This window comes from Myxine glutinosa, chromosome 3 (assembly GCF_964187855.1).
Source record: "Myxine glutinosa chromosome 3, kmMyxGlut1.1, whole genome shotgun sequence".
Taxonomy (NCBI): domain Eukaryota; kingdom Metazoa; phylum Chordata; class Myxini; order Myxiniformes; family Myxinidae; genus Myxine; species Myxine glutinosa.
In genome coordinates, this window is record NC_136263.1 from 194,147,016 (window position 1) to 194,164,938 (window position 17,923).

The 17,923-nt window shown below is 41.6% G+C and overlaps 1 protein-coding gene across 1 annotated transcript in view; it reads right to left on the bottom strand.

Moving 5' to 3' along the window:
* LOC137424096 (glutamate receptor ionotropic, NMDA 2C-like) overlaps nucleotides 1-17,923 on the bottom strand; it is a 430,015-nt gene that overhangs the window by 148,377 nt on the left and 263,715 nt on the right. The window contains exon 3 of the mRNA XM_068111563.2: nucleotides 2,642-2,756. Within this exon, the coding sequence (XP_067967664.2) occupies nucleotides 2,642-2,756 (115 nt within the window). The remainder of the gene's footprint in view (nucleotides 1-2,641; nucleotides 2,757-17,923) is intronic.

Consider the following 17,923-nt stretch of genomic DNA (forward strand, 5'->3'; position numbering starts at 1 on the left):
TGCCATTCATCACGTTTCTGAGTTAAGTATGATGACGTTCAGGAAGACGAAGAAGCCTTACTATCCAACTTCGTACACTTCCGGAATTGTTTGATTTATTTGTGTTCATGTTTGCGAATTGTTTTGTATTGATTTATGTGAATGGAAACTTGTATATCATTATAACTGTCATTAATCAAAAAGGCTTAGGCTTTTATAGAGCGATTTTAAAAAAAAATTCCAAAAAAACGAACTTTTAAAAAAAACAAAAAAAACCCAACAATCTGGCCTAAAATACTCCCAAGCACTCACTGATGAACCTCTGAAAGTTTGACGAAAATCCGACCAGCCATTTCTGAGAAAAATGGCGACACACAGACGGACAGACCAACGGCTCTCTTATATAGTAGATGCAGTGCAGACCTCAAATAATCACATGCGGATGTTTGATGAACGGAAGACGGAGTTTTGCAATCACTTCTGTGTGTATCTATCTGACCTGTGTGTCTGTCCAGGATGTAACTTTGTTTTTTTTAACCATTTGACCTTTTGTCATCAAATTTTCAACAAAGCTTTATTATGATAGTATGGAGAAAATAAATTAATAATTTGGTGAAAAGTTCAAAGGTCAGCATCACATAAAATCGTCAATTTTCATCCCATTGGTCACTGAATTGGTTTACGAATCAAAAGCTACAAGCTGATTGGTTTTTTTTAATCGATCAAATGGTGAAAGGTCAAGATTGCGGTAAAATCACTAATTTTTACCCGATTGACCTGAAATTTAAAGAATTTGTATGTCGGGTCACTGAATTGGTTCACTAATCAAAAGGTAGGAGTCGATTGTTCTTTTTACATCAAAAGGTCAAAGGTCAAGGTTGCATAAAATTTTCACTTTGTATTTTTGTTTTGTATTTTGTATTTTTCTAAATACAAAATGAAAATCTAATTTCATTCAATTTCCATTTTGTATTTTTAAAAACCGTTTTCGTTATTTTGAATATACAGGCAGTCCCCGGGTTACGAACGCCCGACTTACGAACGCCCGTACTTATGTACCGACCTCCGTAAAGCCTATTATTGAAAAAACAGTTTTTTTTTGTTTGTTAAAAAAAAAAAAATTTTGGTTGTATACAGAATCGAGGCTCGTGAAAGAGTTAACATTTATCACACAGAAAAAAAATCAAACAGACACAAGGTATATAATAAGGAGAGCGGTAGACAAGAGAAATATGAGAAAAGCTCTGTTCAAGCCACCCTTGATGTTTACTTTAAGAAAATTGACCAGCACCAGGTCCATCCTCTCCAACACCAAGTCCATCCTCTCCAACACCAGGCCCATCATCTCGGAGAGATATATCAAGGTATGATCGTTTCAAGGTTTGCAAGACATCAATTGGAACGAGAGTAAGTGTTAACCTTTAATCATTATCTTTTCTTTTCTATCTAAACAGTTTAAGAAATGTTTCTTTCATGTTTTTTATACCTATAGATGGTTTAGGTAAAATATATACTATATACTAAGACAAACATTTGACTAATTGACGCTAGATGTGAACCGTACGTAACTGTTCCGACTTACATACAAATTCGACTTACAGACAGACTTAAAAACGGAACTCGTTCGTAACCCGGGGACTGCCTGTACAGAAGAAGAAGAAGACGTCTTAATACAAAGGAGTTTTGCATTTTCAGATGCTTTATCCAGTTATTATTATTTTATGTGTAGCCTTTGGCTGTTGGTTGCATCATTGCTGGGAGCGCAGCTGTGCCGCTTATGCAGTGCCCTGTTAGCGGTAAGCTGGGACTCATTTTGCCAACATTTTGCCGACCTGACAGGCTGAGTCAACCCACCTGATGTTAATTCAAAGGTCAACATCACATAAAAGCATCAATTTTCATCCAATTGACCTGGCATTTTAAGAATTTGCATATGGTGCCACTGAATTGGTTCAACAATAAACAGCTAGAAGCTGATCAAAGTCAAAGGTCAAGGTTGCATAAGATATCAATATGTCAGTCATATCAATAGTCGCTGACCCAATATGACCCAATTCATCGAGTGTGTGTTCTGTCAACAAGGTCACAAAATCGTAAATTTGGGCAGGGTTTGCAAATTGGGTCACTGAATCCTATTGCTTTTGAGGTCAAAAGGTCAGGGTCACCTAAAATCGTCAATAATTTATTCTTAACATTTTTTTCCCCATGTTTTCGTCATGCTTAGCATAATATGGAAACGTATAAGTCTGAATACAAAGTGGATCCAGACAGGCTTTGCATTTTCAGATGCTTACCAATTTTTTTCTAGTCGTGTCCCAATTTCCGTGGAATGACCCATATCTGTTTTGTTCATGTTTTTGTTCCTATGTAGGTCATGTGTGGTTTACCCATTATTGCCATATAAATTGATCCCAATAAAAACATATAAATACCTTGCTTATCCCCCCTTCTTTGTATCTTGTTTATCCCTTCCCTGTAACTTGTTTACCCATTGTCTGTTTACCCTTTCCCTGCGACTATTCCACTATTTGTCAGAGATATCAGAAAATTATGTCAACATTATTGCATGGTCCGTGCTCTATGACGGTCGATGCTCTATGACCATGGTCAGGCATTATGAGGAAACCATTTTAGGTCCATTAAGCAATCGCAACACTTTTACCTTTTCCCAGACACGTTCCTTGTTCAACACCTGCATAACCATGGGTGGATTGATCAGATATCCATCAGGTTTGAATCGCAGATCTTTTCCATGCCACGTGACGTTTTTCATGAACCTGAGAAGGACAAAGATTAATTCATATTACACACACAGGATACTTTTTTGACATAATATCCTGGGGTTTGTTTACAAATTCCCCCAATGAAGGGAGGATGTAAAATTAAAAAGAATTGAACAAACAGGCTCGGGGACCAGGTCCTTGGTCTTTACCAAGGTCGAAACACTCTAAACAAAGGCTGTATCCAAATTCATTTTATGTTCACACAGCAACAATGACTGTGTGTGTGTGTGTGTGTGTGTATATATATACAGTGCATTCAGAAAGTATTCAGACCCCTTCACTTTTTTCACATTTTGTTATGTTGCAGCCTTATGCTGAAATCGTTTAAATTCATTTTTTCCCTCATCAATCTACACTCAATACCCCATAATGACAAAGAGAAAACAGGATTTTAGAAAGTTTTGCAAATTTATTAAAAAGAAAAAACTGAAATATCACATTTACATAAGTATTCAGACCCTTTGCTATGACACTTGAAATTTAGCTCAGGTGCCTCCCATTTCTCTTGATCGTCTTTGAGATGTTTCTACACCTTGATTGGAGTCCACCTGTGGTAAATTCAATTGATTGGACATGATTTGGAAAGGCACACACCTGTCTATATAAGGTCTCACAGGTAACAATGCATATCAGAGCAAAAACCAAGCAATGAGGTCGAAGGAACTGCCTCCAGAGCTCAAAGACAGGATTGTGTCGAGGCACAGATCTGGGGAAGCCTACAAAAAAAAAATTCTGCTGCATTGAAGGTTCCCAAGAGCACAGTGGCCTCCATAATTCTTAAATGGAAGAAGTTTGGAATCTCTGGAGCTCAGCCAGAGTGACCATCGGGTTCTTGGTCACCTCTCTTACCAAGGCCCTTCTCCCCCGATTGCTCAGTTTGGCCGGGCGGCCAGCTCTAGGAAGAGTCCTGGTTGTTCCAAACTTCTTCCATTTAAGAATTAAGGAGGCCACTGTGCTCTTAAGCTCTTAACTGCATGGAATCCATGCAGTTAAGAGCTTTGCTACCCTTCCCTTCTCCCCTCGCGTGTAAAGAAGGTCTGCCATTATTGATCGGAATGCCTCGGAGGTAAGCTCGATCGGCTATTCGTCCCCAGGGGCCCCCGGGAACACGACAACTGGTGTCAGGAGAGTGGGATTCGAACCCAGTGGACAGCTTTCCGAATCCATTTTTTTTTATAACGGTTGTCTTTCTCTCGTCGAGGGGAAGGTAATCGTAGAGACCGGGGGGGGGGGGGGGGGTCCAAATTTTATAGTCGATTGGGGTGCGGAGGCACAACATCGCGCTCTCGAAAATGTATTTTTTTTTTCTGTCTGAGGTAAATTACGCGTGAGCGGGAAAACCGCTTGGCCAGCATGTAATGGCGGAAGTGAGTGAGATGGCCGATCAGCTGGAGGGTCCTGAAGAGCACGGAAGCGAGCCGGGGGTAGAGTTGCATGATAATAGGAGTAGACCCTCCTCCGTCCCGAGCGTTCAAACTCTTTTCCATGGCTGCATTGAAGCATTGAAGCATTAGGGGAAGCCTCCCCTAATGTCGGAGCCTGTGACGCCGGGAACATATCCGATAGCTTTCCAGGCCATGCTGATAAATTTTATGAAACGAATGAGTGACGATACAAAGGGAATGAGTGACGATATGAAAGAATGGAGGGAAGAAAGAAGGAGAGACAGAAAAAAAAACATACTGAATGATTGGAGGCCTGTAGTGAACAAAGGGATGCCCAAACTGAGGAAATAAAAGCCCAAAGAGAACAAAAGAATGAAGTTGGGGGCACAGGAGAGGGAAAACTCAAATTTAAATAGGGAATGTTCGGAGGTAAATGGGGAATGTTCAGAAGTAAATGGGGAATGTTTGGCTGGAAAGGACCTGGAAGGCTGTTAGGCTTGTTTGGATGCCAGAATGCAACAACAGGGAGAGGAATTTGGACTTTTGCATCACCAGGACGGTGGTTTGGAACAGGTAAAGGAATTGGAGGTCTGTGTTGCAGAACCAGACCGGGTATTTATAGATAAAGACTTGTTGGGGCCAGAATTGATTGGGGATGATGAGATGAATGATGTGACACCAGGGTGGCTGGAGACCTTGGACAGTACCATCGAGGAAGAGATTGCTCGGGTCCAACAGAATCTGGGAGATGAGGTGAGTCGGTCCGTCACATATCCCCAGGACGAGATTAAGGTGACCAAGGGGACCCTCACCATGAACCACAATTGGGCACCAGAGGCTCCGAAACTGAATACCCAGTTGGGGGGGTTGTTTTGGCCCCGAGCTGGACTGACACACAGAGGAGTCGGGAAATAGAGCCTTGGAAAAACTGGTCCCCATAGTGAATTTGGAGCAGCTGCAGGGAAGGGCAGAAAAACCCAAAGAAGGAGTTGTTACATGCAGCTGCGGTTGTGCACACGAGGCCAAATTTTTTAAAAGGAAATTTAAAATAAACTTAAATGGGAGTTTGGTTTGGAACAGCCTTAGAGGCAATTGGTCCCCAGGCTGTGGAATTCGGACCGGGAGAGGTCATTGGGGAGTCGGCCTCATGTGAAATTTGCCCCTTTCAAAATTGGGTTAGGCCAGCCAGCTGGGGGGCTGCGCTGGCAGGATTTGGACGTGAGGTCCGACCATGGGTGACATGGTACGGCCTGGGCTCCACGGGGTTTCTGGTGGAGTATGGCGTCCCTTGTCCATCGGGGCGCCGCCCGATCGAGTGTCTCAGGCCGGCAGGGTCATCGGACCCTGGTGGGGGTTAAGACCTTCGGGGGTCCGAGGTGGTTTTTCACAGGCACCTGGAATGGTGTATCATGAGGACCACTAGGGGGAGGTGTTGTAGGTCGCGCTTTGGTGGCGGCACCACAGACGGCCAAAAAGGGCCTGATGTGTCTCCCTGGGACTCTGGGACAGCCAGCATGTGATGACCTGCCATGCTGTGCTGGTCTATGGATGCAGGTTGAACCGCATGGACAGGTATGATATAGCCCACCGGACAACCATTGGGGCATCTGTGGAACGTGATGGTGCGAGCATGATCTTCCACAGATATTCTGTTGTGATGTGTGGACTCTCAGCTTGAAAAGAGAGCCGTGGGATTGAATCGGGATATTGGAACAAGCCGAGAATACGGGGCCAGGCTCGGCGGGCAAATGTATGGAGAAGTGCCCTTCTTTCGTGAAATTAGTAAATTGTAAAAAAAATTGTCATGGGTAATCTGAGGGTTAGATGCAAAAATTTAAGAGTGAATTTTGTGAAGCCAGGTGGACACTGAAAGCAGTGACACCATTATTGATCCAGGTGTGTTAGACCAAAGTGTTGGAGGCTGGGACAAATTTGATAGAGCAGCAAGACACAGCCTTCAACTGGCTGCGGGGGCGACGGCGCCAATATTTGGACGCAGGCTTGTAGGGATGGAGTTGGGCAGTATGGAGGTCAACGTGGTATTATGGGTGGCCGAGGTGTGTGGCCACGTCTTCTGGGATTGAGTCTCCTGGTGGAGCATGGCTGTCAGCTAGACCTTGGGTGTGGTCATATGTGGGTGGGCACTGGGGGATGAATGTGGGTGGACTGGGGGATGTGAGAGGTGCAGGGGACGTGATGAGGATGCCACGCGCAGGGGACGTGATGAGGATGCCATGCACTGCGACCGTGCCCCCCAGGTCTGAGGCCTTGGGAATGGTGGAGCAGTAGGTGCTCACCACATTGGCCAGCTGGGGCTAGCGGAGCCGTGTTCCTCGCAGGAGGGCTAAAGGATGGATGGTGGGTCGCACCCTTATGGACACTCGTGGGCCATGTTGGCGGTGCGGCTGCTCAACTTACCCGATGGTCCTGGCATGGTAGAGGGCAGTGCTGTCGTAGCCAATGGTAGTAGTGTAGTAAAGGTCACCGGAGGAGTCGGATCCACATACTTGCCAGTATAGATGGATAAACAGAAATTTTGGGCAAGTTGATTGGCCCCATCTTACTATAATTCACCAAATGTCCGTCCGTCTGTCTGTCCGTCCATTCCCAAGTACCGCAAAAATGGCTGAACCGATCGCAACGAAATTTTGGGTGGGTAATCCTGGGACCCCCTGGAGTAAATTGCCTATATTGTTTTTCCAATTTCAGCTTTGGTCTCCACAATTTTCAGGTTTGGACTCCCGCCGAACGTTATTTGTCCTGGGTACCGCAAAAACGGCTGCACTGATCGCAACGATACACCTCCATGCCCGTGGGATTCCCACGGGTGACCCCACTCGTGGGATGAATTTGGCATTCGGTGGGATGGATGGCACTCTTGGACCCGACCAACCTGCAACTACCTGCACATCAAGGTGAGGTAAGTGCTTTGATGCTTACTGTCCCAGGCTTCGGTACTTGCTCTTAAATTGGGACATGAGTAATTTGGAGTAGGGGGTGGGTGAGAGTGATGGCATGGCTGGTGAGGGGATTGGTTTGTGAGCCACAACGTGCCTTGTGGGTGGCGTTTGTTTATGTGTAAAAGGTTTTGTGTTTTTGTGTGTTCGGGAGAATGAAAATGGAATTGTGATTGAAATGTGAATAAGGGGAATTCACGTGTAAGCAGGGCATGGCAGCATCTCTGTATGACATTGTTATTGAAATATGTGTTGAGATTTAAATGGCAACAAGGGAGGAAATGTTATTGTGGATTTTGTGGGTGGGGAAGGTGTGTGTGTCCACAGGTACAGATCAAGCTCTGGAGGAGCGGTGACTGCGGCCCCCCTGAAGTAATTGCCCCTGACAGCCAGTGGTGTCTGGAAATTCGGAGCCCGTCGGCAGGGGGTCTGGTTGAGCGCCCAGCGGAACGGAGACCCCTGGCGACCCGTGAGGCTATGTGAGCCTGAAGCAAAGGAGCCTGATGTGGAGCCCTTCCTGGGGGGACGACAGCCAAGGAGCTATTTGGCTGTCACGGGGCCAATAATTGAAGGAGGGGGGGGGGGTGAAGAAGTCGTAAGTCGGGCGACTTGTTTTTGGACTCCGGGCAGCACAGCCTGAAGCGCCCCCACCATCTTGCTTGTACGGTACCTCCCCGCTGCCTAGTTGAGGATCACACACATGAGTTATGACATCGATGCCATGGTCTTGCAGGGGGATGAAATAAGTGTTCTGATGATTATTGCAATGTGTGTGAATGATTATGGGATTTGTGTGGATGAATGGGAGAGAAATCCACCGAGCCATGTCATTCACCTGTAAGACCAGGAGAGGGCCCGCGGAAATTTGGGTATATTGGGATGGCTCCGCAGGTAACGTTGGGTATTGTGGCATCCACTGGGAGACGTGGTCTGTAGAGGGATCCAGGGTTTGTACAAAGGTTTTGCATTTTTTTGGACTATGGTTTTGTGGCTAAGGTAGAGTTTTTGTGTTGACATTTTTCTTCCTGCCCCAGGAGTTAGGAGCAAGGACTTCAAGTTTTGTACATGTTTGCATTGTTGCTTAAGGGGTGTAGAATGTTAAGGAGAATAGGTAAGTTAGCTACGGCTCGCTTCCCACAGCCCCTAGTAATGTATTTCATAGGCTAATTGCAGTCACGTGAAAAGTAAGTACACCCCATGTAAAGCTTTGACTTTTTCAACATATTTCAACATACAGCTATTTGATCTTCATTTCAACAATATTGATAGATAAAGGTGATATAATATAACAAATATCATGAAACATTTACACTTTGTAGTCCATTGTATAATTTAAATAAACATAAATGCAAATTTCGCATGTGGAAAAAGTAAGTTGTTGTCATCATTTATGTTCATGTCATGATTGTTCAAACATGTTGTCATGATTTACACCAATCATAATACAAACAATTATTTAGCACTAATGTATTTGTAGTGTTTGTGATATTACATTTTTATAAGCAATTTGGGTTTAAGATTTAGGTTAAAAAATATAATAAAAAATTCAAAAAAGAACCCCTCCGCACTTACATACAGGAGGGGTGGGTGCAGACTGGAAGTTTGGGACAATTACTCCTCACCACCACGTTATTAAAAACACCTCACCACCACGTAATTAAAAACACCTCACCACCATGTAATTCAAAACACCTCACCACCACGTAATTCAAAACACCTCACCACCGTGTAATTCAAAACACCTCACCACCGTGTAATTCAAAACACCTCACCACCACGTAATTCAAAACACCTCACCACCATGTAATTCAAAACACCTCACCACCGTGTAATTCAAAACATCTCACCACCACGTAATTCAAAACATCTCACCACCACGTAATTAAAAACACCTCACCACCATGTAATTCAAAACACCTCACCACCATGTAATTCAAAACACCTCACCACCATGTAATTCAAAACACCTCACCACCGTGTAATTCAAAACACCTCACCACCACGTAATTCAAAACACCTCACCACCATGTAATTCAAAACACCTCACCACCGTGTAATTCAAAACATCTCACCACCACGTAATTCAAAACATCTCACCACCACGTAATTCAAAACACCTCACCACCACGTAATTAAAAACACCTCACCACCACGTAATTCAAAACATCTCACCACCACGTAATTCAAAACACCTCACCACCACGTAATTAAAAACACCTCACCACCATGTAATTCAAAACATCTCACCACCACGTAATTCAAAACACCTCACCACCACGTAATTCAAAACACCTCACCACCATGTAATTCAAAACACCTCACCACCGTGTAATTCAAAACACCTCACCACCACAAAATTCAAAACACCTCACTACCACATAATATAAAACACCTCACCACCACGTAATTCAAAACATCTCACCACCACGTAATTCAAAACACCTCACTACCACATAATATAAAACACCTCACCACCACGTAATTCAAAACATCTCACCACCACGTAATTCAAAACATCTCACCACCACATAATTCAAAACACCTCACCACCACATAATTCAAAACACCTCACCACCACATAATTCAAAACACCTCACTACCACGTAATTCAAAACATCTCACCACCACGTAATTCAAAACATCTCACCACCACGTAATTCAAAACACCTCACCACCACGTAATTCAAAACACCGCACCACCACGTAATTCAAAACACCTCACCACCACGTAATTCAAAACATCTCACCACCACGTAATTCAAAACATCTCACCACCACGTAATTCAAAACATCTCACCACCACATAATTCAAAACACCTCACCACCACATAATTCAAAACACCTCACCACCACAAAATTCAAAACACCTCACTACCACATAATATAAAACACCTCACCACCACGTAATTCAAAACATCTCACCACCACGTAATTCAAAACACCTCACCACCACATAATATAAAACACCTCACCACCACGTAATTCAAAACATCTCACCACCACGTAATTCAAAACATCTCACCACCACATAATTCAAAACACCTCACCACCACATAATTCAAAACATCTCACCACCACGTAATTCAAAACATCTCACCACCACATAATTCAAAACACCTCACCACCACGTAATTCAAAACATCTCACCACCACATAATTCAAAACACCTCACCACCACATTATTCAAAACACCTCACCACCACATAATTCAAAATACCTCACCACCATGTGATTCAAAACACCTCACAGCCACGTTATTAAAACACTTCACCACCACAGAAACAAAATTTGAGGGATTAGTTCAGTGACAACCCAACACAAAACAGACACTGCACAGATATAATCGGAAAAAAATTAAATAAGTAGCGGCCGTAGCTTCAAGACGATCGATCTTTAATTTTTCTTCTTACAAAGCCAACAAAGGCCTTCTTCTTAGTCTACAAGAAGAGCAGGCATGCATATAAGTCATTGATATGATGTTAATATATGAATAAAATACACACAAAAAGGAAACATACAGTTAACGCTCACTCACCTTCCTCGATTTAAACGAAAGTGAGCTTATGTTACAGCTGGTACAGTACACGCGCACATATATCAACACATACAAGCACATATTCATATGTAAACACATACAGGCACATATTCATATATAAACACATACTAGCACATATTCATATATAAACACATACAAGCACATATTCATATATAAACACATACAAGCACATATTCATATATAAACACATACAAGCACATATTCATATGTAAACACATACAGGCACATATTCATATATAAACACATACTAGCACATATTCATATATAAACACATACAAGCACATATTCATATATAAACACATACAAGCACATATTCATATATAAACACATACAAGCACATATTCATATATAAACACATACAAGCACATATTCATATATAAACACATACAAGCACATATTCAAATATAAACACATACAAGCACATATTCATATATAAACACATACAAGCAAATATTCATATATCAACACATACAAGCACATATTCATATGTAAACACATACAAGCACATATTCATATATCAACACATACAAGCACATATTCATATATAAACACATACAAGCACATATTCATATATAAACACATACAAGCACATATTCAAATATAAACACATACAAGCACATATTCATATATCAACACATACAAGCACATATTCATATATAAACACATACAAGCAAATATTCATATATCAACACATACAAGCACATATTCATATATAAACACATACAAGCACATATTCATATATAAACACATACAAGCACATATTCATATATAAACACATACAAGCACATATTCAAATATAAACACATACAAGCACATATTCATATATCAACACATACAAGCACATATTCATATGTAAACACATACAGGCACATATTCATATATAAACACATACTAGCACATATTCATATATAAACACATACAAGCACATATTCATATATAAACACATACAAGCACATATTCATATATAAACACATACAAGCACATATTCATATATCAACACATACAAGCACATATTCATATATCAACACATACAAGCACATATTCATATATAAACACATACAGGCACATATTCATATATAAACACATACAAGCACATATTCATATATAAACACATACAAGCACATATTCATATATAAACACATACAAGCACATATTCATATATAAACACATACAAGCACATATTCAAATATAAACACATACAAGCACATATTCATATATCAACACATACAAGCACATATTCATATATAAACACATACAAGCACATATTCATATATCAACACATACAAGCACATATTCATATATAAACACATACAAGCACATATTCAAATATAAACACATACAAGCACATATTCATATATCAACACATACAAGCACATATTCATATATAAACACATACAAGCACATATTCAAATATAAACACATACAAGCACATATTCATATATAAACACATACAAGCACATATTCAAATATAAACACATACAAGCACATATTCATATATCAACACATACAAGCACATATTCAAATATAAACACATACAAGCACATATTCAAATATAAACACATACAAGCACATATTCATATATCAACACATACAAGCACATATTCAAATATAAACACATACAAGCACATATTCATATATAAACACATACAAGCACATATTCATATATAAACACGTACAAGCACATATTCAAATATAAACACATACAAGCACATATTCATATATAAACACATACAAGCACATATTCATATATAAACACATACAAGCACATATTCATATATAAACACATACAAGCACATATTCATATATAAACACGTACAAGCACATATTCATATATAAACACATACAAGCACATATTTATATATAAACACATACAAGCACATATTCATATATAAACACGTACAAGCACATATTCATATATAAACACATACAAGCACATATTCAGATATCAACACATACAAGCACATATTCATATATAAACACATACAAGCACATATTCATATATAAACACATACAAGCACATATTCATATATAAACACATACAAGCACATATTCATATATAAACACATACAAGCACATATTCATATATAAACACATACAAGCACATATTCATATATAAACACATACAAGCACATATTCATATATAAACACATACAAGCACATATTCATATATAAACACATACAAGCACATATTCATATATAAACACATACAAGCACATATTCATATATAAACACATACAAGCACATATTCATATATCAACACATACAAGCACATATTCATATATAAACACATACAAGCACATATTCATATATAAACACATACAAGCACATATTTATATATAAACACATACATGCACATATTCATATATAAACACATACAAGCACATATTCATATATCAACACATACAAGCACATATTCATATATAAACACATACAAGCACATATTCATATATCAACACATACAAGCACATATTCATATATAAACACATACAAGCACATATTCATATATAAACACATACAAGCACATATTTATATACTGTTTCTATTTATATAAATACACTGCCTACATTTGTTAAAGAAATATATAAAGGTAAAAAGGGATGTTTATGAAAAAATGGATGTAAAAGGGATGAAAAAAAGAAAGAAGTGAATGAGTTATATTTGTGTGAAGACAGAAAGAAGAATGAGAAAGAAGTGAAAGAAGTGCCATTTTGCCCTGAAATTCCAACATATTTCCTGGAAGTCCTTGCAGTGTTCATATGTTTTATACCTCTCCCACCTCCACCCAAGCCCTCCGCCTCCCACATTTCTCCCGATGTCCTTGTCTCAAATGTTGTGTTTGTGTCCTTCCCCCTCTCTCCCCATCTTTTCTACCACTCCCTTTATTTTTGTGTTGTATGTGTCGGTTTGACTTTTTGTGTGATTAATGTTAGCTCTTTCACGAGCCTCGATCTTGTATACAAAAAAAGAAAAAGAAAAAAGAAGTGAAGTGAAGTGAATATTTCTCAGTTTATATTTTTGCAGTTTTGGGAAACCACTATAAGTAATGGCAAAGAGTATACAGGTCCCTTAGCATAGTTATTTCATAGCAGACCATTATTTTAGCCCCTTCCCCTTATTCTGGGTTATTATGTCGTTATGCGCTGGGGAAGGGGAAAGACAGCACCTCCACTCATCAGGGATAATTTACCAGGCAGTGCATGCAGGCTCAAAGGCACACCATCCAAGCACCAGGTAAAAGTTCCTATGAGAGAGTTGGTAGGGGCAGGGGAAGCGACACTCCACCAATCAGGTCCTGAGGAACTTCGGGGGAGCTTGTGGGGTGGAGTAATGGGCTCCACCAATCGGGAGCCAGTACACCCTCCAACACCCCCTCCCCCCGCCCCCATCACCCTTGGAGAGGGTGGACAAAAGGTGATTCAACACGTTTTTGCATTCTCTTGGCTTTTGGACTGTTGGCAGAGCACGATTCCATCCGCTCTTGACCGGATCCTCTCGCGGGCGTCTACACATGTTTTGTGCTCCTCTCTCTTCGCCTTGGATTTTGTGGGATCCACACGTGTTTGGATACACTCTCTCTTTGTGAGCTCTGCACATGACTGGCTCTTTTCACATTGGACCTTGTGTTGCAAGCACACGTGGTTGGATTCCCTCTTTTGGTCGGACCCTCACAGGCCTCAGCGTGTGCCTGCATTACTCTCTTTCACACTGGACCTTGTGGCTGAACACGTTTTATTGGCACTCCTTTATGCATCGGACTTTGTTCACCTGCACATGCTGACCTTCACCTACCCAAATAAAGAAGATATGAGCACAGCTGACACCAGGCCCAGGCTTCAGACTTTGGCATGCTCCCGAGGCTGTACCGTCAAAAACTGTTTCAACCCGTCATTTATGATGGGCTTTATACTAGTGTACAACAACAACAGCAACAACAACAGGTATTTTAAGGCCATTTTCCCTGCTAGAGCGGGGGTTAGCCTTGCGGTCCCCATGACAATCTTCTCCATTTTGCCCTATTTTCTGCATCTCTCCTCGTTAACCCCCTTGCCCGCATTTCTTCTTCCACCATCTTTAGCCAAGTCTTTCTCGGTCTTCCTCGTCCTCTACTTCCTTCTACATTCATTTCCATCACTCTTCTCAACCAGTCACTTTCATCCTTCCTCAACACATGACCAAACATCTCAACCTGTTTCTCTTCACAGCATCAATCACAGGCTCTATTCACATCATCTTTCGCAATTCATCATTTGTCTTCCTCTCTCTCAACGATACTCCGCACATCCACCGAACCATTCGCATTTCCACCCTTCGTTGCTGCTCTACGTTCATGGCCCATGTCTCGCTCCCATAAATAATAACACTTCTCACACATGCAGCATACACCTTTACCTTCAGCCTCAACGACACTCCCCTCCTCATCAGCATGCCACTCAGTTCCGGAAACTTCTTCCATGCACATCTCACTCCAGCAACCGTTGCCGAGTCTGATCCACCTTCTCCATTCAGCATGTCTCCGAGGTAGCAAAATGTTTTCACACCTTCCAGCTTCATGCCGTCTCCAAGATACTAGTGTATGTATATACATATACATATATATATATATATACTAGCTTGGGTCACCTAGCGTCGTTACTGAGGAACGGGCTTATTTTAGCTGAGGATAATGACTGCACCTGAGTTGCTGTGTTGTGAAGATTTACACCAATCATAATACAAACAATTACTTGGCACAAATGTATTTGTTGTGTTTGTGATATTACATTTTTATAGGCAATTTAGGTTGAAGATTTAGGTTGAATGTTTTTTTTTCAAGAAAGAACCCCTCAGCACATACATAGGGGAGGGGTAGGTGCAGACTGGAAGTTTGGTACGATTTCACAAAAGTTTGAGAAAGTAGTTCAGTGACAAGACAAGACAACACAAGACAAGACAGACAATGCACATGTATATATATATATTGTTGCGGATATGAGGATTGCATTGTTTTGATTGGGTGTATTGTAGTGGTAAATTGTTGTGTAACATTGGTTGGATATGGCCCCTCCTGCCTCCAATGTTGTGTAAAGGTAAAAAGGGCGTCCCGGTAGTTATTCCATGAAACACCACATTGCAGGACCCGATTAAACCCTTGTTCAGTAGCTTATATCTTATTATGTGTTTTAGGGTAAGGCCTTGTCTTCCATTAAAATGGTTTCCGGTCTTGCTGGCGAGGGTTCGTTTATTCGCAGCTCTACACGCTATCCATCGAAATCGAAGTTAAGTAATTGTTCCCATTTGTATTTTCGTTATAACTGTATTTCTTTTATGGTGTATGTACGTATATTGTCCCGACGAAGATTTTCGGTGCAAATCTTTCATACCTGTATTGAAAATCGTGTTAATTCGTGTCGTGTCTTGAGGCCTTGTACAGTGTACACTGTACAACCTTGAGGCTTTGTTTTTCTCTCAGCGGTCCATCGTTTGTGATCCAATAACTTTCGTTCTCTGTTTTCCCAGTCTTTTCACCCCATAGCCTACTTCCTTATGTAAATCTCAACTCAAAAAAAAAGAAAAAAAAAGACTACCTTCTCAGTGCTCATTCGTTTATTCATTCTTATTCGTTCGTTCGTTGTCCGACCACGTGTTTCTCCCCCATTTCCCCAGATAGATTGTCAAATTTCAACTCGTTATTTTATCGTCCATGTGATATTGTTTGATTATAGTTAGTTTTGGTTTGAATTTCCTGTAACTCGTAATTAATTAATCGTGTTCTGCTCCTCGTGTGTGGCCTTGTAGTTGTACCCCCGTCGGTGTTTGTTAACTTCAGCGTGTTTTGCTTGGCTCTTAGTTTTTCCCTTCTACCCCGAACATAATACTCTGTCTAACGTTCTAAATCCCCACCCCCCCCCCCCAAAAAAAAACATCCAAAAAAAAAAACCAAAAACATTTATTTTCCTTTCTCCACGTGTACTGTTGTCTCATCCTGTATTTTCTGTCCAGGTGTGCTGTTCGCCCCGCCCCCATTATCTCCTTGCCATCCACCGTTTGCCCTGTTCACGTGACTCATGGTGGTCCCTCTCGGCTCTCCCCCCGTTGGTATTTTGTGCATATAAGATTGTTCACAGTTCTGTTTAAATATTATTTAAATATGTTTAACCTTTCCCCTTCTGTGTTTTATTCAGTGGTATATCACAACACGCTGTTTTTCTTCCTATTTAAAAGGCTTTTCTCAATTTCCTCTCCAACTCATTCCACTTCAAAAAAAAGAAATTCAATATCTTATACGTCTCCCTCACTACATGGTCTAAACTCACATTCATTCCATCCCTCCTCCATCGTTCTGAATCGGATTGCTAACTTGAAAATCACAACAAACCCAATTTGTTATCAATGTTCGTCTTTCATTAATCATCCACTTTCTAAACTCCCCTCTTGCCCCTCCCATCCAAATCCCCCCCTTGCACCTACATTCCTAAACTCCCCCCTTGCCCCTCCACTCTTAAACTCCCCCCTTGCCCCTCCACTCCTGAACTCCCCCCTTGCCCTTCCCCTCCTAAACTCCCCCCTTGCCCCTCCCCTCCAAATCCGCCCCTTGCCCCTCCACTCCTGAACTCCCCCCTTGCCCTTCCCCTCATAAACTCCCCCCTTGCCCCTCCCCTCCAAATCCCCCCCCTTGCCCCTACACTCCTAAACTCCCCCCTTGCCCCTCCACTTCTAAACTTCCCCCTTGCCCCTTCCCTCCAAAACTCCCCCCTTGCCCCTCCCCTCCTAAACTCCCCCCTCACTCCCCCCTTCAAAACTCCCCCCCAACCCCTCCCATTCAATTCTCCCCCCCATACCATTCCTCTCCAATTCTCCCTCCTCCCCCCTCCTCCTCCAAGCTGCCTCCTCCCCACTTCGTCTCCCTTCTATCTCATACCTCCACCCCCCCAAACCTTCTACTTTCCTCTGCCCCCCCTCAAACAACCCCTCACTGTGCCTCATCCCTTCACCATCAAACCTTTCATCCTCCTCATCCTTCCCTTTCTTGGAACTCTTCTGCAATATCTGACACACTATCAACTGCTCTCCCTACCTCCCCCTCTCATCCTTCATCTTACCATACTCCTCCCCTCCCCTGTCCTGTACCCGATGCTCCACCTCTCTCTTCATTAACGGTATGGACCTCAAACATCCGGGGCCTTCGCTCAAACCTGACTGATCTCTCCATACAGGTTGCTTCTGACAATCCAGACTTGATCTGCTTAACAGAGACTTTCCTCCTTCAAGATGTCTCTGATTCCT